The 23,639-nt window shown below is 38.8% G+C and overlaps 1 protein-coding gene across 12 annotated transcripts in view; it reads right to left on the reverse strand.

Annotated features, from left to right (window-relative positions):
• Window positions 1-23,639, reverse strand: part of ANKS1B (ankyrin repeat and sterile alpha motif domain containing 1B) — a 1,049,816-nt gene that overhangs the window by 392,129 nt on the left and 634,048 nt on the right. For 7 of the 12 annotated variants that reach the window (XM_081595393.1, XM_081595391.1, XM_081595390.1 and 4 more), the window contains exon 1: window positions 21,462-21,665. In XM_081595393.1, the coding sequence (XP_081451519.1) occupies window positions 21,462-21,665 (204 nt within the window). Of the gene's footprint in view, window positions 1-21,461; window positions 21,666-23,639 lie in introns of those variants that run through there. The other 5 variants (XM_081595385.1, XM_081595384.1, XM_081595383.1 and 2 more) reach the window with 1 other exon arrangement.

The following is a 23,639-nucleotide window of genomic DNA, read 5'->3' on the forward strand; positions in this document are numbered from 1 at the left end:
ACAGAGACATTAAGAAATTTACCCAAGGTAAGAGAGCTTACAAGCCTCAGGGCTGGAAATTGAATCTAGGCAGAGTCTACCCTTTTAATCATTGCACTGTGGTACTTCTCTATGGAAGAAATATCTGGGTTCCTTTAGGAACTGTGGCTTGATGATATTATTAGTGCTTTTTAGAGGCAACTGTTCTTTCCTCACTTGGTATCATTTAATGATTAAAGTAGAAACATGTGACTGTGATCCTGCCTTCCATTTAAAGAAGTATACTGAAGCCACAAGTTTATCTTTTTTCCTCATAGATCCCAGTGAAAAATCTGGGAAAGGAATAAAAATGTTTTGATCTCACAGCAGTGAAGATAACTGGCAAAAAGCTATATAAGAGGCTTCAATAAGTCTCCAGAAGTCAGAAAGAGCATGGAAAAGGCCTGGATGGTGTAGTGAGGTGGAGGTAGTTTTAGCTACCTAATTCAGGGGGGTTCCTGAATCAAAACAGGAGCCTGAGTCACCTACTGGAACCCTTGAAGTTTCAATTTGAGATAAGATGGTAAGATGAAGGAAGAGATCGAGGAATGGATACAAAGTGGGGATGAACTGATGGTCTGTGTGTGGAACAGTTGCATTCCTATACCAATGTACACCAGCCCCCCATTCCATGTCGGGCATTTGTCTCTTCCCGCAGACCAGAAAGAAAAACAGTCACTTATTCTCTAAAGGCATCTAAAAATCCTTCCTGGGAAAAACTAGAGCAGTTACTGGGGCGGGATTTGGGACACCCTGTTCATTATAGGAACACCCTATTCACTCCAAAGTGAAGGCTGGAAGTAAAACAAACAAACAAACAAAAAGGGCCTATGTACACAGAGCTTCCAGTTTGTCTTTCCATTGCCTCTTCCTGAAATATGAACAGAAGACCATAAGCTACCAGTCATTGATGAATATGTACTATGACTGAGAAAGATCCAGTTAAAAACAAAGCATGGTCAAAAAATTAACTCCAGAAATAGTTTCTAGTGAGCTAAACCATACCCAAGAAAGAAATGCAAAAGGCAAAATGGTTGTCTGAGGAGGCCTTATAATTAGCCAAGAAAAAAAGAGAAGTGAAAGGCAAAAGAGAAAAGGAAAGATATATCCATTTGAATCCAGAGCTCCAAAGAATGGCAAGGAGAGATAAGAAAGCCTTCCTCAGTGATCAATACAAAGAAATAGAGGAAAACAACAGAATGGGAAAGACTAGAGATCTCTTTAAGAAAATAAGAGATACCAAGGGAACATTTCATACAAAGATGGGCACAAAAAAGGACAGAAACAATATGGACCTATAAGAAGCAGAAGATATTAAGAAGAGGTGGCAAGAATACACAGAAGAACTGTACAAAAAAGATCTTAGTGACCCAGATAACCACGATGGTGTGATCACTTACCTGGGACAAAGCATCCTGGAATGCGAAGTCAAGTGGGCCTTAGGAAGCATCACTACGAACAAAGCTAGTGGAGGTGATGGAATTTCAGCTGAGCTATTTCAAATCCTAAAAGATGATGCTGTTAAAGTGCTGCCCTCAATATGCCAGCAAATTTGGAAAACTCAGCAGTGGCCACAGAACTGGAAAAGGTCAGTTTTCATTCCAATCCCAAAGAAGGGCAATGCCAAAGAATGTTCAAACTAGTGCACAATTGCATTCATTTCACATGCTAGCAAAATAATACTCAAAATCCTTCAAGCTAGGCTTCAATAGTATGTGAAGCAAGAACTTCCAGATGTACAAGCTGGATTCATAAAAGAAAAAGGAACCAGAGATCAAATTGCCAAAATCCATTCAGTTCAGTTCAGTTCAGTTCAGTCACTCAGCCGTGTCCAACTCTGCAACACCATGAACTGCAGCATGCCAGGCCTCCCTGTGCATCACCAACTCCTGGAGTTTACCCAAACTCAAGTCCATTGAGTCAGTGATGCCATCTGACCATCTCATCCTCTGTTGTCCCCTTCTCCTCCTGCCTTCAATCTTTCCCTGTATCAAGGTCTTTTCAAATGAGTCAGTTCTTCGCAACAGGTGGCCAAAGTATTGGAGTTTCAGCTTCAACATCAGTCCTTCTAATGAATACCCGGGACTGATCTCCTTTAGGATGGACTGGCTGCATCTCGTTGCAGTCCAAGGGACTCTCAAGAGTCTTCTCCAACACCACAGTTCAAAAGCTTCAATTCTTCTGTGCTCAGCTCTCTTTATAGTCCAATTCTCACATCCATACATGACTGCTGGAAAAACCATAGCCTTGACTAGACAGACCTTTGTTGACAAAGTAATGTCTCTGCTTTTTAATAAAGCAAGAGAATTCCAGAAGAACATCTACTTCTGCTTCATTGACAACGCTAAAACCTTTGACTGTGTAGATCACAACAAACTGTGGAAAATTCTTAAAGAGATGGAAATACCAGACCACCTTACCTGCCTCTTGAGAAATCTGTATGCAGGTCAAGAAGCAACAGTTAGAACCAGACATGGAACAACTGACTGGTTCCAAAATGGGAAAGGAGTATGTCAAGGCTGTATACTGTCACCCTGCTTATTTAACTTATATGCAGAGTACATCATGTGAAATGTCAGGCTGGATGAAGCACAGGCTGAAATCAATATTGAGGAGAGAAATATCTATAACCTCAGATATGCATATGACACCACCCTTATGGCAGAAAGCGAAGAGGAATTAAAGAGCCTCTTGATGAAGGTGAAAGAGGAGAGTGAAAAAGATGGCTTAAAACTCAACATTCAAAAAACTAAGATCATGGCATCGGTCTTATGACTTAATGGCAAATAGATGGGGAAACAATAGAAACAGTAACAGATTTTATTTTCTTGGGTTCCAAAATCACTGCAGCCATGAAATTAAAAAAGAAGAAAAGCAATGGCAAACCTAGACAGTGTATTAAAAAGCAGAGACATTACTTTGTCTACAAAGGTCTGTATAGCCAAAGCTATGGTTTTTCCACTAGTCATGTATGGATGTGAGAGCTGGACAATAAAAAAGACTGAGCACTGAAGAATTGATGCCTTTGAACTGTGATGCTGGAGAAGACTCTTGAGAGTCCTTTGGACTGCAAGGACATCAAACCAGTCAATCCTAAAGGAAATCAACCCTGAATATTCATTGGAATAATATTCTCAGGCTGAACCTCCAATACTTGGCCACCTGATGTGAAGAGCTGACTAGTTGGAAAAGACCCTGATGCTGGGAAAGACTGAAGGCAGGAGGAGAAGGCGATGACAGAGGATGAGATGGTTGGATGACATCGCTGACTCAATGGACATGAGTTTGAGCAAACTCCAGAAGACTGTGAAGGACAGGGAAGCCTGGCGTGTTGCAGTCCATGGGGTTACAAACAGTCTGACACGACTGGGCAACTGAACAGCAACAACAGTAGTTTCAAGAAGAGAATTTTAGAGTAAAAACAACTAACCTCTAATTGGTATCCCCTGACAGGTTCAAAACAATATTACATATAGGGATAAATAAAAGGGTTCCATGAAAAAGGAATAGAGAAGGAAGAGCTTTGGGAAGTTAAACATATTATTGCCAAAATTTAAAAAAGTCAGCTTAAACATTGAACTCAACCTCTTAGAGTATAAGATAAAAATAGAAATAGATGATAAATATGAGAGAAAGGATAAGAGACATCGAGAAACAGTTGAGGAAATCCAGTATTTGGCCAATAGGAATTTATGAAAAGGCAACAGAGTAGATGAAGGGATAGAAACAATCAAAGAGGTAATGGAAGAAGATGTCCTACTTTATATATAAAGTGCTTAAAAAGTGTGGAACAGATGAAAAAGACACCCACTTAGTCACATGTTGGTGACACATCAGGACACCAAGGATAAAAAGAAGATCCTGAAAACTTTCAGAGAGGGGAAAAGGTCATCTGTAAATGAACTAAGCCTGACTTACCCACAACCACATCAAATGCTACAAGACAAAGAAGCAATGTCTGCCAAGCTCGAGAAATATCAGATTCAGTCTAGAATTACAAACTAAATCACAATATTCATCAGCTGTGGGGGCATGAAATAGACATTTTTACATTCACAAGGGCTTAGAAATTCACCTCTCCTGTATTTCTCAGTTATTTCTTTTTTTTTAAAAGTTATTTGAGGGCGTGCTCCAGCAATATGAGAAATCAAATCAAGAAAGAGGAAAATATCTGAGAAACAGTGGATTGGATTCAGGGGTGCAGTGAAGAGTCCCAGAGTGATGAATGTGAGGCAGTCCCACAGAATGAGTTCAGCATGGGAAAGGAGGGTTTCCTGGGAAAAAGAAGTTCCAAAAAAATAAACAGTATGATAAAGACTGTGGAAAACCCAGGGACAGTATAAAGGCAGAAATGCAAGAGAATGGAAAAGCAATCAGAAGTGACAAGGAAAAGGAAACAATTGTTAGAAACAAATGAAAGGTAAGTTCTAGGAGAGCTCTCATGTTTCTAGCTGAGATAACGGCATGAATGTGAATGGTGTATGGTTTGACTGTCATCATCATGACCAACCTCATCATGGTTGGAGTAGGAGTCTAGGTATGGGGTTTTCATCCCTGATAAGCATTCCCACACCCACGAATGGCATGGAGGCAGAGAAATATTGGACTTCAATGTACTGCTACAAGCCTGGACAACAGCAGAGGACTTCAGCAGGGACCACCAGACAGCATAGCTTCTTCCCCTGTTTTCCTGGTCACACTTGGGTCTCTAGGATTATGTGGTGACAGTAGAAGCCAATACTGATGGCAGTGGAATTTCATTCTGGCTCTGGCATGGAGTCAAAACTAGGTTGATTTAAAACATAAAAAGTGATATTTCAGAGCATCTGACTCTGTGGGCTATGATTTAGTCTGTGAATCTATTGGGAACAGGGACACATAGAGAGAGAAGAGATGACGATATAAGTTAGCTAAATCCTCACTCTCATATCAAGATGTCAGTTAATGATATCTAAAGCTGAGGAGGCAGAAAGAAGGGCATATGCATATCATATGGAGATGAACTCCCGGAGGACTAACTACAGAAACATTTAAGGTATCTACTTCTGGAGAGTAGGGACATGAGTGGGGCGAAGAGGGCAAGAAATTGTTTGCATTTACATTTTATTGGTACATTTGTTTTGATTTTAAAATATATGTATATATGTATTACTTCAAAATTTTTTTTCAAGTGTGCATTCTCTTCTGTCAATCCCACTGTCTGAATTCCCTTGCTTCCATGTTGTTGTTTAAATTGTCTTTATGCCTATTGTAAACCATCTTCTGGAAGAGGGTGAGATAAATAAAATAATTAACTAGTCACGGGCATCCACTCGTCCATTTACTCAACCTCTTTCTCTTTTTCATTTCCAAGAGTGCTCTCTAGGACACAAGAGAGGGAGATCCTATTTAGCTCTATTGTTGTCTTGGTTGTAGTATAGCAGGAAGCAGAGGAGCCCTAATTTTTAGCATCTAGACTTCAGTTCTGAAGACTGCTATTGAAACGGTAAACTCTGATTACAGCTTTGAAAGTGCACTGTTTTCCCTGAGCTACAGAACAGCCTTCTGAATTAGTATTAATAAAATGCTTTTCAACAGGATCTCTGACACCAGAAGTTGCCGATGTAATTACCATGCCTGGACTTGGCCTTGTCAGGCAGCACAGATAATCACCTTCAATCCCCAGGCTGATGATTAACCAGTCAGTCAACTGGCACTGAATGCTCACTAGGAGGTTCTGTCAGGGTGACAGGGGAGGAGAAGACCCTGCAGTGACCTTTCCTTGAGGCATTCCAAACAACAAGGGCTGAGGGTGCAGTGGGAGAAGGAAAGCAGATATCTACACTCACCAGAAGACAGAAATAAATAAACACATCATTCCCAGTTACACAGAGCCGGCCCTGTACATCCAAGTTGGAGTGGAATAAAAATAGTCTCCCCCATCTGGCCAATGTTGACCTCTCAGGTTTTATGTGTGTTCCTTTTTTTTGGCCCCTGCACCACACCTGGACCCAAACACCACTAGATATTGCTCTGAGTGCCTCTGTGATAATTACATGCTGTTTCACTTGCCTGAGAGGCTGCTCTATTACTCAGTCTTTGTCAGGCTGTGCATCTTCCCAGTCTGTTAAGAGTTAGTATAAACTGACCTCTTTTATAGAGCCTTGACTGAGTCACTCATTTTGAGGGCCTCCACTATACTCTGAATGAAAATTCTAATCAGTTACAGTGCTACAGGAATTTGTCTGTTTTCATGTATGCTTCTCCAGTAGATTGTTAGCGTCATGAGAGGAGGGAATGGGTATATTATTCATTTCAACAGAATTAAAATAATTAACATATAAAAATACTTAGAACAGTGCCTGAATATAAGCATTATGTAAGTATTATTATTATTATTTGTGTCAGGTTTTGTATTTAGGAGCTCTAGCATAATATCTTCCCATGAAAGTGGCAGCTAAGCAAATGTTTCCTCCTTTGAATTCTTGGAACATGTCAAATAAGCTGATTTTTAGAAAGGAGGAGGTGATAGGTATTTTTGGCAGTGGTCATGATTCCAGTGTGAAAGTGAGGATGATTTCTTTAGATATTGGTAACTGAGAGCTATGAATATCTTTGAAGAAGCAAAGGATGTAACAAGTGAATAAATTTAGTTTCGGAGGATATGGGGATATTCAAGATGATAAGAAACTACTAAAAAACATTTGCTATTGGCTTTGAGACAGTATACTCGCCCTCAGAAAGACGGACTTATTTGGAGAAACACCTGATGCAACTCAAGTGAGTTTGTTTCCTTCAGCATTATCTGGAAATAGAAGGCAAATTGGTCAGACAGATGTTTCCATGCTCATCCTCCCTTGCTATCTGCATGTGTGATGTGCACGTGTGTGCTGCCATCTGGGTGAGACAATCTGGGCAGAGTGATGGATCATTAAGCTGTCTCTCCATATGGTGAATGTGCAGTATCTGAACCATGATTTCACAAGGTAGGTAATGCTTTAATTCAGAGAAACATTGCATGATCCCTAGGATGGTTGCCAAATCAGTACCTGTGTTGTTCTTTAAACACTATATGCATTTTGCAGTCTTACACCCTTTGTTGATGATTCCATTGGTCCCATTTTCACTGTTTACACAATCCTGCCCAAGCCCACTTCCTCCAGAGAGTCTGCCCTGATCATGCCAGCTCATCAACATCTCTTCCTTCTCATGACTTAGAGAAATTCATAGATTCTAACACTCATTTCTCCCACAGTTGCATTCTATGCTATGAAAACATTTACACTGTTGTCCTTTATTGCTATTTGAATGTGTATCACTGTTTAGCTGTTAAGTATGCTAGTCTTAGTTCCCTGAGTAGACTGTAGGATCTTTAACAAGAGCCTATAGTATGCCTCTCTGTAGTCTCAACCACAATTAGCACAGTTTGATGAGTATATTTGGTACACAATAGATGTTTCCTTAAGAATGAATGAATAAATCTCCAAAGAATCCATTCAAAAAGATTTTCCTGGGATCCCCTTCACAAATGTTCATCTATGTTCCACTCTAGTTCATCAACAGATGTTAAAGTGTAAAAGATTCATATCTGAAACATAAATTTATATTGTAAAATGCTACAGTGTTCAAAATTTGCATTGGTTAATATACTTCATAGTATTTGTTAATATACTTTATAGTCTGGATGCAAGTTGTCTGGATGCAAGTTTAGGTTAGTCATCCTTGAGAACAAAGCTACAAGACTCTAGAGTATTCAAATATTCACATATAAATTAATTATCACAATGTGATCGACTATAATTAAGGAAACATTTTATTGCTGTGAGCAGGTGGGTCTCCTTCAGTTTGTTTCTTAGGGAAAGCACTCAATGCAATCTGGTTCCTTGGAAGTCCCACAGTACTCTACCATTGGCATATGCTACTCGTTGGCCATTAAGCCCGAAAGGCTCAGTTCTTTGAGTGTACATGTGGTTGATTAAGTAAGTGTGAGTTACAGTGACATAACTTTCCAATATACTTAAGAGTTGAGTAAGTTACCTTATTCAACATAAGGTCACCGAGATAGGTGGGTTATGGGTATTTGGGGTGTTTCTAGCATAATTCATAGAAGCTTTTCTTTTGTATCCCATGTATTATGAGGGCAAGAGCTAAGAGGACTTTCGGCAATTTCTGTGTATCATTGTGCTGTCAGTAATTCCAAAGTGGCTTGTCAGCTAAATGGAACAGGCACTCTGGTCACCATCATGATTCATTGCCTACTGAAAGCACACAGCTAGCCTTAGGCTACTTCTCACGACAGCACTGTGAACCAGGCAGTGCTAGCTCCTGTTTGAAGTTGGGAAACCGATGCTCAGCGAGGTTAAGTGACTAACCCACTGTCTCACACCAAGTAGGAGAAGGAGTCAAACTGTAAAAGCAATTCTGTAGCTTAGAGCACAATTGTCTTTCAAATTTCTATTGAGCATGATGATTAAAAATCTCAAATAAGCCCTCAACATGGCCCTGTAATTCTACTCCATTTTCTTTATAAATTTTATTTCCTACTTTTTGAAATTACTCTTTCATATCTTCTCTATCTTCAAATCTTTACACCAATGTCTCATAATTTAGAAAATAGAAGACATTGGAAGGAACATAGCCCTATATTCTCATCATCCTATATACTAATCATTAGAGTACCCATTCTCCTAATACAATAGGAATGTCTCCATCAAAGACAATTTTTCCCTTTGTCTCAGGATATGTCTCGGGATTTGTTTCACCTATATTCATTCAGTCAATCCCTCCTTTTCTCCAATATCAATAGCTCCCTTTCTACCTGATCATTTATTTTAGTAGCCAAATGTGACCCCAGTCTCTCCTGTTTTAAAAAAATCTTCCCTTTAGACACACACAGACATAGGGAATGAACTTGTGGACATAGCAGGGAAAGGAGAGGGTAGGACAAATTGAGAAAGTAGCATTAACATATATACACTACATATGTAAAACAGATAACTAGTGGGAAGCTGCTGTATAACACAGGGAGCCCAGTATGGCTAGACCTAGGGGGGGGATGACCAAGAGGGTACGATGGGAAGGGGGAGGGAGGCTATATATATAGAGAGGGAAGGAGTATATATACACATATATATATAACAAAATTATATTATAAATAAAAAATATATATATAAATATATATAAAAATTATTACTGATATGAGTTGTGATACAGTAGAAAACAACACACCATTGTGAAGCAACTATCCTCTGATTTAAAAAAAAAAATCCTCTTTGACTCCCAAATCACTCTTTAACTACTTGCTTATTTCTGTGTTTCCATTCTCAGCAAAACTTCTTTCAAGGGTTGTCTACTCTACCACTTCTTCAATCCAGTGTAATATGGCTTCTGTGCCTCTTATCCCACTGAGCGTGCTCTTGTCAAGCTCTCAGGGGCCTCTGTGTTACCAAATCCAGTGGTTACCTTTCCAGTCTCATCTCACTTGATCTCTCATCATCATTCTACCCAATTAATTGCTTTTTTTTTTGTGGGACAAGTTTTGGGGGAAAGATCATTCCACTTTCAGATACTTTTAAGTCTCAGTATAGTGTAAGAGTAGAAAACTTTTGCCTTTGTTAGTATAAGCGAAGTCACCTAAGGTGAATGCGTGGAGTGAGAGGAGAAGAGGGAAAGAGCTGAACCCTGGGGACACACAGAGGCAGGGGGATCTACAAAGGAGCCAGAGAGGCAGTGGTTGCTGGGGTAGGAGGCGCCAAGGATAAAGAAGCCAGGGAGAAAAAGAGTGGTCAGCAGAGACCAAGACCACAGAAATATGAAGTCAATAAGGCCTGGAAAGAATGTGCTGTATTTGGCAATTTGGAGTTCATTAGTCACCACTTAAAAATAATTTCAGGATGCTGACAGATGCTAATTGTATTGAGGCCTGATTGTATTGAGTAGAAGGGGAAGGCAGAAAGTGTAGATATTTCTTATGAGAAGGTCGGCGATGAATGGAGGACATGTAAACAGGAGAAGCATCTAGGAAAGACACAGCATTGAGGGAGGGTTTTGAAAAAATATCAGGTTATATCTGAGCTTGTTCAGAGATTGCAGAGAAAAAGGCTTACCTAATGCCAGACTATTATGCTAGAACTGAAAGTAGAATTAATTTTGCCCCTTCCATTAATTGAGATAATGTATATGTGAGAGTTTTAAAGACTATGAAGTGTGATGATATTTTAATATGGTACTTTTATTTCCACTGTATCATAACTATTTACCAGAAAGTAAGTACATCACATTTTAAAAATCTATGTAACCATTTCCTGTCAATCATTTAGCAGTTTTAAAATGACTGAATTGGTACGAATGGCTTTTTGTGCATTTCGTTTTGACAGAGTAAGGGATTTCTGTAGTTGGTGTTGGCCAGCCTGTATGTCCCTTGTTCCTTGTTCTGAGCTAACTGACAACTAGGTGGGTTATATAGCTATATAGGCCTAACAAATACCAAACTCTCATCTCCTTCTTCACAGGGTTACCTCTTTCTGATAAAAATGAGCAATATAACTCCTGTCAAAAAAAAATGAGATATTTTAGATTCTAGGTCTCCTATTCCAAGATCCCCTTCAAAACTCTGGAAGGATAAACCTTATTCTTCCTGCCAACTATCTAAACAGACATTGGCTTATAAATTCAAGATGTTTCACAATGCTTTTGATATGAATCTTGGTCATTTTTGCTCAGTCTGACAGAAGGTAAAAGTTTAACCACCTGAAATTTAACTCTGTTAACTCAAAGGGCAGAAATAAATGACCTGATATTCAGAAGCCTATGTTAATAATTCATTGCATTTTTCTCTCCTCCTAATATACTTCTATAATTTATAAGTAGAGTCACAGGGGCTCTTGACTCTTTCAGATCATATGCTCTTAAATGAATAAATGGTTCCCAATGTCTATGATGTGCGTGGTACACACAGACCAGACTAGGAAGTCAGGGACATGTAAGCAACGCCCTGTAAGATGTTTCTATGTCTCTCTCATGTGAGTTTTCTTGTGGATAAAAATTTGTAGCCATTCATAATCATATTCATTACTTCTTAGAAAAGCTGTAATAAGTCTTCCATTTGTATTATATCCAAAAGATGTAATCATGTCTTCCATGAACATTGCTACTGTTTCATGTAGTATCTCTTGCATGCATGGAATGAGTCCCATGCAGAAGGTCCCATGGTCTGAGGACAAACTCATAGGTATACCTTTATTTTTATAACCCTGTGTGGCAGGAAATTTCCTTAAACTAGACTGCCTACTCTTCATGAGGCAAGATTTTTCTTCTCTCTTACCTCTTCTTGGTTCTCCTCTGAATCATCATCCCCTGTATCACCCCAAGAACAAAAAATGCTCATGCTATTTTCGTGTGTCCAGAACCCATACTTTCTCATCTTGTCCACATACATTGCCTCAGCAACTCTTACTGAAAATGTCTTCCCTTTAGACTCGAATTGACCTGGGTTTGAATCTTGAGTGCATGGGACCAGATAGTTAGTCTCTGAATAACTAAGTTTTGGACTTCCCCGGTAGTCCAGTGGTTGAGAGTCCACCTTCCAATGTAGGGGACATGGGTTCATTCCCTGCTCCAGGAAGATTCCACATGCTTGAGCCTGTGTACCACGGCTACTGAGCCCATGCTCTAGAGCCTGTGATCTGCAACTACTAAGCCTACACACCAAAACTACTGAAGGCTCTGCCCCCTAGACCGTGCTCTGCAGCAAGAGAAGCCACCACAGTAAGAAGCCTGCGCACTGCAACTGGAGAGGAGACCACGTTCGCTGCAACTAGAGAAAGCCCATGCGCAGCAATGAAGACCCACAGCAGCCAAGTTTTGTCATTTTTAAAACTGGAATAACACTACATACTTTATAACATTTGTGAGAGAGGGAAATACAATGTATGGGAAAAAGTAACAAGTTATTGATTAATGGTAGTTATATTATTAAATTGGTTATATTTTCTTTCCTTCCTATAAAACACAACTTGTTTAATCATCTACTCCTTTGGCATATCTCTGTCAGACAGACATCAAATATAAGGATGACAAACATGAACATTTTTTTGTAAATGTGATTTATTTAGGGGCCAACAGAGGTTGCAAAGTAAAATGGAAAGAGTGTGGGGCTAGAGAGGTAGGAAGCTCTTGGTTATGGCTTTGCTGGTTCTCATATTAACTAAAACTAAATAAGCTATCAGGAAGATTGCATTTGTCATTGATGAAAGAGTAATATCAGATTCTTTAGACATGTTAAATTTCACATAAACCTCAAGTAGGTTGACTTTGATTCAATTAAGCAAATATCTACTGAGTAACCACTATGCACTGTCCTTGGCAATGTGAGGTATAATAAACAAAGGATGCATATTCACACATTCTTACTGAGAACTGCTATTGGTTGGATTATATCCCTTCCTCAAATTCTTATGTTGAAGTATTAACTTCCTAGTACCTCAGAATGTGACTCTATCAGAAGACAAGGTTTTTACAGAGATAGTCTACTTAAAATGAGGTCTTTAGGGTGGACCTGAATGCAATATAACTGGTGTCCTTATAAGAGGAGGAACTGGACAGATACACACAGAGGCAAGACAGTGTGAAAACATGAGGAGAAGACAGCCATCTTTGCAAAGACAAGGAGAGAGGTATAGAACGCATGTTCCCCTCAGAGCTGTCAGAGGAAGGACCCAACCCTGCTGACACCTGCTGACATACTGGACTTGCAGCCTCTAGAACTGTGAGACAATATATCGCTGTAGTCTACGCCCTCCAGTGTGTGGCAGCCCCAGAAAATTCATACAAGAACCAGTTATATGATAGTGACTGGGAAGGTAACACTGAACCAGACACAGTTTTCTCCTAGGGGAAGAAGTTAGATGATTCCGCCGTGGACGATAAGCAGGGTGCCATGAGAGGCTGCCGAAGAATAGTTGAGCAATACTAAAGAATTTGTTTTAAAGGGTCTACAGAAGGAAACTCTGAGTCAGATTTGGAAGAGTTACTCAGGCTAAAAATGAATGCAAGAAAGTATTGTTCTGAGCAGAGAACTGTGTGTGCAAAGGCATGGATCTGTGAGCAAGTGTGGCACAATGAAGACTGTAATAATTCAACACAGCTTAAGATGGGTGAGAGGTGAAGCTGAAGAGGTGGGCAGGGTCCAGATCAGTACAGGAAGTCTCCACGGAGCAAGCAGAAAGACCAAGGCCTTAGGGAACAAGTCTTGAATAGGGAATAGGGAGGAGATAGGCTATGTTAGGCAGGAGGGAAATCATGAACAGGGAAAGGAAGATATGTATTTGTTTGGCAGTGAGAGGTCTGATCGTGGTAAAACAGAGGTCCTCTGGAGAGGCTGAGGAGGAGAAAGAAAAGTAAGAAGAAATGAGATGAAGAGGTACCTCAAAGGACCAGAAATAGGCCAAGTTTCGAGGGCTTGAAGGGTAGGGCCCTTGTTCTGTTCAGTGTTTTCAATCTAACAGGGGCTCTGTATACATTTGCTGAATGAATGAAGAGAGAAATGATGAAACAGTATGGTTTTAGTGAATTGAACAGGAACTTTTAAGTCAAAGCAGTTTGGTTTTAAACTCTAGGTGCTGCTTGGCAGTTTTTAAAACTTTGCGAATCTCATTATCTTCATTATTAGTATGGGGATATTAATACTGACAGGAAGATGTGAGAATTACATGAGATATAATTTATATAATATATGAAACTAAATAAAACTTAAAAATGTCATCCAATCAATATTTACTAAGTAGCTACTATATGCCAGGCCCTGGGTTAGGCTTTAGGAATACAAAGATAAATAAGACCCACTTTCTGCCTCTCAGGATCTCACTTACTAGGATGGAAGGCAGACATCTAAACAGATAACATAATTGCAATGAAATATAATAAGGCCTAGCTTAGGGCTAAGAAAAAGATGCCAGCGGTGCACAGAGAAAGGGCAGTTGTGCTAGCTAGATGACAAAATGGCATTAGGGAATACTTGGAGGACGTGATGCTTAAGCTCAATCAATGCTACACAATGAACAATGCTGCAAAATGAGGTGAAGAAGGAAGAGAAAGGAATTCCAAACAGGGAATAGAAGGCTTCCTCTGCAGCTGTGTTTTTCTAGTTCCTATGCCTGTGTAGTTCCCTTACTGAAAATATACTCCAGCCTGGTTGGTTAGAGCAGAACCCCCCTTTTGCTCTTGACAGGCTCCTGAAGACTGGATCTTGTTCTGAATATCCTCAGCTATTGGCTGGGATCTCTTCAAATCAAACAGGCTCTCAGACACCTTATTGGAGCCACCTGCCTGATTCCTTGCTCCCTTTCTCCTTCCTTTTCTCCTCCTTTCATCAAATATTTACTGTGTCTACATGTGTAAGTCAGAGGTTGTACTTGGAGATGCAGAGGATCAAAGCATATTTCTGACTCTCAAGAAATTAAAAATCAAGTGCAAGGGCAGCAAATGATGGCCTACTGACTAGATCTGTCTTTTTTTTTTTTTTTTGTAAATAAAGTTATATTTGAACACAGTCAGGTCCATTTATTTGTGTATTATCTATGGTCACTTTCATGATGCAATAGAAAAGTCGAATACTTGCAACACAGACCATATGGCTTTCAAAATCTAAAATATTTACTATCTGGCCATTTATAGAATAAGTTTGCCAACCCCTGTTGTAGTGTTTGGGGTGGCATAGGTGATGGGGTAGATGAACAAGTAAATAGGGAATATAGCACAGTAAGACAAGGGGAAAGAAAGGTTCCGAACCCATACTTGGGAGGTCAGGGAAGAAGTGACAGCTAAAAGAAGTGACAACCAGGCTAAGATCTGAAGGATAAAAAGGAATTAAGAGGGGAAGGAAGGTGATTCTTGGCAGAGGCTGCAGCATGTGCAAAGGCCAGGCAATGACAGAAAAATGCCAGTTCTGGAGAATAGTAAAGAGATGAAATAACACATGAGGCTAGAAAATATGTTGGATCAGGCAGGTCATAAAAAATCCTAAATATGAAAGCCATATTAAGGATTTTGTAAATATAATCTCCCATAGGTAATTGAGAATCACTGAAAGATTTTAAGTAGAGTAGGGCTGAAGCAAGTGTGCTAAATATTTGGTACTCAGACATGTATATGGAAATGTTTATTGAGTAGCTAATGGTATTGGATGCCAGGTAGAAAGCACTGAAGAGTAGGGACAGCTACGGATCTATTAATATAAGAACCAGTGATCTCCCTAACGGGTAAACAAATTGAGCACCGCCACCGTGTGAGGCAGAGGAGCCTGGCAGGCTACAGTCCATGGGGTCGCAAGAGTCGGGTATGACTTAGTGACTAAACCACCTCTACCTTGTGAGGCAGGAGGATTAGGAGTCTAGGAGTGATTGGAAAGGACAGTGTAATGTTACGGAGCCCAAACAAATTTCAGCAAGGGAATAAGTACCAATAAGGAGGGGAGAGTGAAAATCAGTCATTGAAAGAGATCAAAGAGAAATGAAGTAAGGGAAAAAAGAGGGTAGGGGTGGAGATTTGGCAAGAAAGAGGTTACAGCTTACTTAAAAGAGAACAAACTTTGTGGAAGAGTTGAGAAGCAGGCTGGATTACAGGGGTAAAGGAGGTGACTGGAAATGAGAAAATCGAGGTCATTGTTTGAGAGATCTGTCCATTTAAAGAAGAGATGAAATATGACTGTGGCTGACTTTCTTAAAACCAGTCTGTAATTCAGCAGTTTTAGTAAGTTTTAAAATTCATGAGTAAATTCTTCATCCCAAAGATCTAGTCATTTGGTGCAATACTGGAGATAAGTATGCAAATATGCTGCATGACTAAATTAAAGGCCATTTTGTGTGAGCATTAGTTAGGAATGGTAGCTGTAGTAGTGCTTTATTAGAAAATGGGGCAGCATATTTTAATGCTCAAATATGTAATCAGAGTAACTTCCAGGTAGGAGGAAAGGCTTGACTCTCCTTAGAGTCACTGGAATTGGAATTGTGACTGCTGTTTTTTCTGAAGGCCATCCATCCTTCTCAGACGGCCATGCCTGCACATGCCCTCATTTCTGACTTTCTGCTGCACAAGCCATCAGTGTCCTTCCAAGGCTAATGAGAGCTATAAGAACAATTAATAGCTCTGCCAGCACCACTATCGTACCCTGCATCCTTAAAGAGCTCAAAATATTCAATAATGAGCCCAAAGAACATTTCTCCCAGACCTCTCATTACATTGATTTTACAGGTGAGTAAATCAAACCATACAGAAGCAAGACAGTGGACCCAAGAAGTCTTACTTCAGTCCTCTCTCACAGCACTGCAAGGCTGTTGCCTGTTATACTTGTAATTAAGCTGTTGTCTAGATAAAGAATAACTCCCTCCTGGCTTTGACTTTTGGTTACCAACAGATTTTAAATGCCAGTAATTGAAGAAAAAAAATATATTTTTCAAAAGTGGGTATGTAACTAGTGGCCTAAATGAATTTGGAGAATTATAGCTGCACTTTCAATATAAAGCCACCTGTTTCAGAAATAGGAAGGCATAGGGAGTGTGACAGGTATATTTCTCTTATACCCTTAAATCTCAGTAGCTTTATAACATTTTCTTAAACAATATTTGAAACAGGGAAACACTGTGGGGGTTATTAGTCTTATTTTTTAGGGATAATTTATTTTTCTGCTTCCCAAGTTTAACTTCTTACTTGGATCAAGATATGCTGTTAAGATACTTAAAAGGTCATTTTTATCAGGTCAACTGCAAATGGTGCTCTTATTACAGAAAAGTTATGCAAAAGAGGAGAAAAGAAGTAAGTCTATTAGCATGTAAAATGCACCACAAAAATGAAAAAAGGTTTGAATTAAATACTTATAAGATCAATCTTGCTCACATCTTTGGTTCAAATGGATGATTTCCAAGAGCTCTGTGACTCTACTTCTATGTCTAATAGGCAGTACTCATTTTGACCTTCAGTAAATTCTTTATGAATGCTACCTACCCAAGTGTACAAAAATGCTAATTCACATAGGGCTCTTGCTATTATTTTTATATCTTATTCTGTATGCATTTTGAAATTTTAATAGTGGTCAAAGCAACCTAGATGGCAACTGCTAGAAAGCATAGGAAAGTGCTAAAATAATGAGCTGGTATAATTTCTTTCTTTTCCCCTTTTGATTAGAGTTTACAAATATGACTGTCTGCTAAAACATGGTGAGGCTAGGGGTCAGTCCTCCAAGTAAGAGAAACTTCTTACTATAGTCTTTGGATGACAAATCTATCATAACACTGCCAGTGTTTAGATGTTATCAGTATCTATATCTTTCTTTACTCCATGCTATGATAGATTTTTACCTCTACCATTGCCTACTGTAATTTGCTGCTGAAAAAACAATTCCTGGTAAGTAATATGCTGAAGGATGGTGATTATATGAAAGGATGAATGACAAAACCCCCATGATATAATGTGTGTATACACAAGTTTGTGTTAGCACATGAAGGAATGTATATGCAATGCACATGCAAATAATATGATAGGTTTAAGAGCAATACTGTAACCTGCTTGAGGTCAAAGGTAATACATTGGTTATTGTTATACCCTTAGTAATTTAATTAACAATGCCATTAGGACATAGGAAATGTTTAAGGAGTGTGTTGCATGAATGGATAGAGGGTACTAATGCTCTGTGTCCCCACTGGCAGGATGAGGCTTTTAGTCCTCGGCTGGATGTCCATCTATAATAATCTGCTGTGGACCCAGTTTTTATGGGGAGATTTCTGTGTACACTACATTATGCCAGGAGTGCTAGAAACGCAAGGAAATCAAATATACAGAACTTGGACTTGAAGACCTTCTAGTCTAGTTGGGGAGATAAGATATATTCAAGTGAAAACTTAACTCCCAATCCTGGAGAGTAAATAATGGCATGCCAAATGTAATTTTTCATGCCAAATACAACCCCTATATGAAATCGAGAAAAGAGAGGCTGCTAAGTACTGGAGCCCTTAAGAAAAGCTATAGAAACAAGGCAAAAGTTGAGTTAGACCTTTGAGGATGAAAGACAGAGAGGAAGGAAAGGAAATAGCTGTGAGAGCTGAGGGAGTGTACAAATGAGTATTCATCAGGACAAGAACAGATAGTTTGAGGCTTACATATTAGGAAGCAGCCGTTAGCATAAGAAAAGACATGATGATGGAAATATATCCAATAAGAAAGTAAATCATCATGAGCACTTTATACAGTAATCATTTCATACGTAAACTCCTTAGTGAAAAAAAAGTAATGTTGAAAGTCAGACACATCCTATATGTTACAAATTTGGGGAAAACAGGTGGGATATCAGAGGACCATGGCAGCACTCCCAGAGGCTAGTGAGTAGCAGGTAGACATGCCAAAGTAGATGGGAGCTGATAATATGTGACTTCAGAGGGGATGAACAGGTCGAGTGGGGCTTGAACAAGTCTTCAGACAAAGGATTTCTGTGTTGAAGGGACTTTTGCCACATAGATCTAAACTTTCCCAAAGTCTTAGGTGTAATTTTGTAGCAATTCTTTGTACCAATTTTCACTTATTTAATATTTTAAGGACACATAACTGTCCTGTGCAAAACTATTCTGTAAACCAGGACCAGACACATAAAGAAAAAGTTTGGAATTTTAACTTCCAGGTATTTTTAAAAAGTTGATAATTCAATAAAATCAAGAATAAGTTTTAAGAGCCCAAAGGAGAAACAATAATGGATAAATATTTAAAAATAAATGAGTCCTTCTTTTCTAACAAGGTCCTTCTTTTCTGCCTAGGAATTGATGTAAAAAATTTTTATTAAAGTTAATCACAGCTGTGTGGATAAATCATTCATATATTGTGTTTATGTGTAAGAGTATGTAGAACAGAGTTGTTAACAAAAAAATTTGCAAAGCTTTCAATAAATACTTTGAAATTTACTTATATGGGCCCTTTGAAACTCATATTCATTATGGAATATTGATTAAATGAAAAATTAACTCTTGAGAATGTTTCCTAAATAAAGTATATCTATGCATGGATGTACTACAATATTTCAACCATCATTAATTATATCCTTTTGATGTCTCTACTGTCTTGTTCTAAAAAGCTAATAAGACCTGCACTACATCATAGTTAATAGGACTGTGGTGCTTGTTGCTTAGGCAACAGAATGAATAAATGCAGGTCAGAATGTGCTTCAAGAAAAACAAAAGCTAGAATATGATACCGAATGGAGACTAAGCAGATCCAACAGATTTTTCACCACATTAATAAACTATTTCTTAAAGTTGGCTGATCATATTAGTGTACTTTAACTAAGTTCATAATTCTGTAAATTAGATTATGGAGATCAATAAATAATTTTTATAGAGATAGAAATTGATTTTTTATAATGCTAGTAGCAAATAAATGGTGTATAGCAGCATGCAAAGTGACAATTGATGACACTGTTTTATGGTTTGCTTCATTTTCATAATTAACTCCTCTGAATGATAATTCAAATTTTTAAAATTAATTCTGTCTCATATAGAAAGTGTTTGATTGATTTTTCTGAATTAACTATGTTTTCTTAATTTCTGAAAAATTAAATACAATAATTTGAATTGAAAAAATAAAGTCGACAGTCTATGGAGAGGACCAGACCTTGGTTTTGTCATATATGTCCAGGATTTTTTTCCTCCTGGATACATTTTGGAGTGTTTATACATATTTTATTAATGAATGCTTTTTCCAGTCTCCAAATGCTTATTGGAAACATGTTTGATTAACCTTTGCATGGGGTTTTCAAAAAGGGATTATATTTACTCTAAAGTGTTTAACATTCAGAGGAAAATTATGCTGAATTAAAATCTTTCAAAGTAGATAAATGATCCAGAGAATCCAAAGACCTAGCTAACTTCTCACGGGACCAGAATAAATTTGGACATAGGTTTGAGGAGTGGGAGTGAGAAAGTCTTATTTCAAGAAGAGATAAGAAGACAGAATAAGGACTCATCCAAATGTGCAGTAAATGTAATAGTTCCTCTAATTCTCAGTGTCATCTGTTTAGTGTCCTAAGGCTGTCCTAATTCTACTCAGTCTGTCCTAAGACTCTCACAGCAACTGAAGCAAATTTTATTTTCCCCCTATTTTGATAGCTACACAGTCTGTCTAATCAGTGACAGTATTCTTAAACATAAGAAAAATAATAGTAGCTGTATGTCTCATCATTTAAAAGTGGGTTCATTAAGAGTTTTACGGGTACAATTACTTAGGGCTCATATGTCTTACTACATTGATGCAGCTTGAAAAAAAAGCTCATGGGACACATACTTTTGGAGAAACAAAAGTTTAACAGTCTAAATAATCTTCAAATCTACAATAGTCAAGTCAAGCTTGGAGAAAATAATCTAAAATGAAAATAAAAAGATGTGCCTAGCTCTCAGTATAATGTTATCAATTTTATTATTAATAAGCCTCAGGTGTAAGCTCCAGTATTTTATTTAGAAATAGCTATTAATTGTTTCTGCAAGCCATTTTGTGCTACATGCCTATGTTATGTATTCTCTCTCTAAATTTAGGGATCAGTAATATGTATGATGGGACCTTAAAAGCAAAGAAAGGTAATACTGACTGTGACGTAGCTTAACAAGGGAAACTGATGAGCACCGGGGGGGGCATGTGAATGATCAGAAAGCTGTGTTATGGGTCTGCACAGTTCCCCATCCTCCTTCCTCACCTATATTCATCACAGTGGGAAGTTTGCACGACCAGCTTTAGACTGCAGGCAGACCAGTATTCAGAAGTACACGAATGTACTTAGTCCATCAGCCTCTCTTTCTAGATATTGACAGTTCATTGATGGAAGTATTTGTTTTCTACCTAAAATAATAAACAATACCTCGTTGCTCTTCAATCAGCATGTAAACTAAGCAAAAGCTCTCTATAATAGACCATTCGAATCAGTTTGCTAATGAACTAAAGGTCATCCACACAATTTAAACTGCTTATTGAACAATTATAAGGAAAAAAAATGATCTTCACACCATAAACAAAACAAATTGTTTAATTAATCACTAAATGCTGATACCCAAATGAAATATGTTTCAGGAATCTAGAATTAACTGAAGAGTGCTATCATCATCTAACTTGGTATTCTGAGATGACAGATTTATAAAAATCACACAAAGAATGACAGGGAGAATATAAATGTTAATCTTCTTTCACTGCCTATAAATAGTACTCTCACCGGTTCATTCATATAATACACATGTATATGGATGCACATAGATCTCATTTTTCAGCAAGTGCCTATATGTTACACAGTCGGTTCAGTCCTAAGGGCATCCAATTTTCTAATGCAGTTACATATATAAAATTGACCAGTTTTGGTGCAAATCAGGCTGCCTCTGAGCCATGTAAGACACATAAGAAGCAAAGACAGACAAAAGGCAGCTCCGTGGACACAGAGAGCGTCTTACCATAAACTGCACATTGTCAAATCCATTAGCCATCAGGTGGTTCTCGTACTGAGGTAGCCCAATGCTTTCCAACCATTGTCCCACTGTTTGGACAGGGCATCTGGGTCCTGTAAGAGGATGAAGAGGGAAGCGTTTAAGCAGGGAGTAGCCGTCCACGGGGTAATAGCGGTAGTCCTGGGCTGAGAGGTGGCATTGCCACATCATGCTCCTGGGAAAGTTGCTATCAAAGGAGCCCGCCAGCTTGACAGATTAATGTTCTCAGCGAGAGAGCAAAGTCAGAAGTAAAACATAGTTTGCCAGGCAGGCTGTGGAGTATGACTTGATCCTAGCTCCACATTTCTTACATATTAATCTTTACTACCGACCAGTACGTCACACAGCCCCCAAAACCAGGCAGCAGAAGAAGGCATATCAAGCTGTCAGCTTAGGCTGGTCTGCGTTCTATGTGATTGTTGGAGTACTCCACAATGAATGCACGGCCAGCAGCCAGAATTCTTTTTATCAAGTACTCCTACACTCATCAGTATGCAGCTCCAAGCTCCTTGCTCCCCCTCGCTCGCTCCCCTTCATTACCCAGCCCAGGCTACACCTCGCATTTTCAATAATAGCCATCAGATAAGGCAGATTTTTTTTGTCTGCAAGCTGTAAGCCTGCTGCTGCTGCTTCCTCCTACACACCCATCCAAGCGTCAATCTTGAATGATGAGAGCAGTCAAAACAAATGCAGAAAATAGCAAGATTCAAAAGCAAACTAAAGTGCTTAAAACTGAATTGAATCTTCATACTGGTTATACGTTACAGAGCTATTTGTTGTGGAATTTTACGTTTCAAAAGACACCAGGAAATGCAAAGCTTTAACTAGAGCTTATAGGGGAGCGCTCGACAGGTTCTCTTTTTCCTTTTCTTTCCTTTCCTTCCCTTTCTTATTTTTTAAAAATGCAGCACAGATAAATGTTTCCGATCTAAAGCTTTACAGTGTTGGAGAACAATTATTCTCTTTCTTTACCGTGCTGTATCAAAATGAGCCTCTGAGGTATTTTTTTTCCTTCTTGAATTGCTGCAAAATACAGAAACTGCATCGCAATCTCGAAGTCAAGATAATTCATTTCTCATTTGTGAGGCTTCTTACAAACAAAAATATTATTAGGCACAAAAAATCCTTTTCCCCTCTGATATTTACAACCCAGTCTACCAGGGCTGAGATTCTAAATTACGTATAGAGGTAACATTACTGGGTAGAATTTTTTAATAAAGAAGAAGAGCCCTAACCAAGAATAATTTAAGAATAACAGATGTAAATGTATGAGTTTTACTGAATGGCAGACAGACTGAGTAATTTATTTAATAATTGAGACAAACCAGAGATTAATAATAGAACCCATAGGAGTAGATCATGAAAAGAACAGACTCTTAAGATTGAGAGAGAACTCGCAGAGAGGTTAGTCTAACCTCCCTCTTAATGCAGGAATGCTTTGTCACAGAGTTCCTTGAAGAATATTATCCAATTTAGGCTTGAATACTGCCTGTAGAAGAGCTCTCACTACTTATCAAAAAGTCTCCACTTACTAGGAAGGTATTTTACTTCCTGCTGTTGTTGTGGTTTAGTCACCAAATTATGTCTGACTCTTTGCGACCCCATGGACTGTAGCCCACCAGTCTCCTCTGTCCATGGGATTTTCCAGGCAAGAATACTGGAGTAGGTTGTCACCTCCTTCTCCGAGGGGATCTTCCTGAGCTAGGGATTGAACCTGGGTCTCCTGCATTGGCTGGTGGATTCTCCACTGCTGAACCACCAGGGAAGCCCAAGCTGACTCCTACTCACTGGCTCCAGCTCTGCCTTTGGAGTCACACAGACTAAGAACACTGCCTTTACCACATAAAGTGTTTTAAAAATTAAAGATAACTCTCATCCCCCCAGAATAGTGCCTGACACATAGTAAGTGCTCAATAAATACTCATTCAATAAATGAAACATCACTTTCCTTCTTTCCCCAGATCTTATCTTTCTTTGTTTCCTTTCTCTTTTGAAGAGTACTGTCAACCTCCCAAGCACACAGACATTAAACTGCAAAGCATCTTGTATTCTTTCTTTCATCACTAACATCAGCTCCCAAATTCCAGTCATCCCTCATCATAGTATCTCTTGCCTCTGTTCCCTTAATTCAAATTCCTGTTTCAT

Source organism: Giraffa tippelskirchi, chromosome 4 (genome assembly GCF_054371585.1).
Source record: "Giraffa tippelskirchi isolate mGirTip1 chromosome 4, T2T-mGirTip1v1.2.pri, whole genome shotgun sequence".
Lineage (NCBI taxonomy): Eukaryota > Metazoa > Chordata > Mammalia > Artiodactyla > Giraffidae > Giraffa > Giraffa tippelskirchi.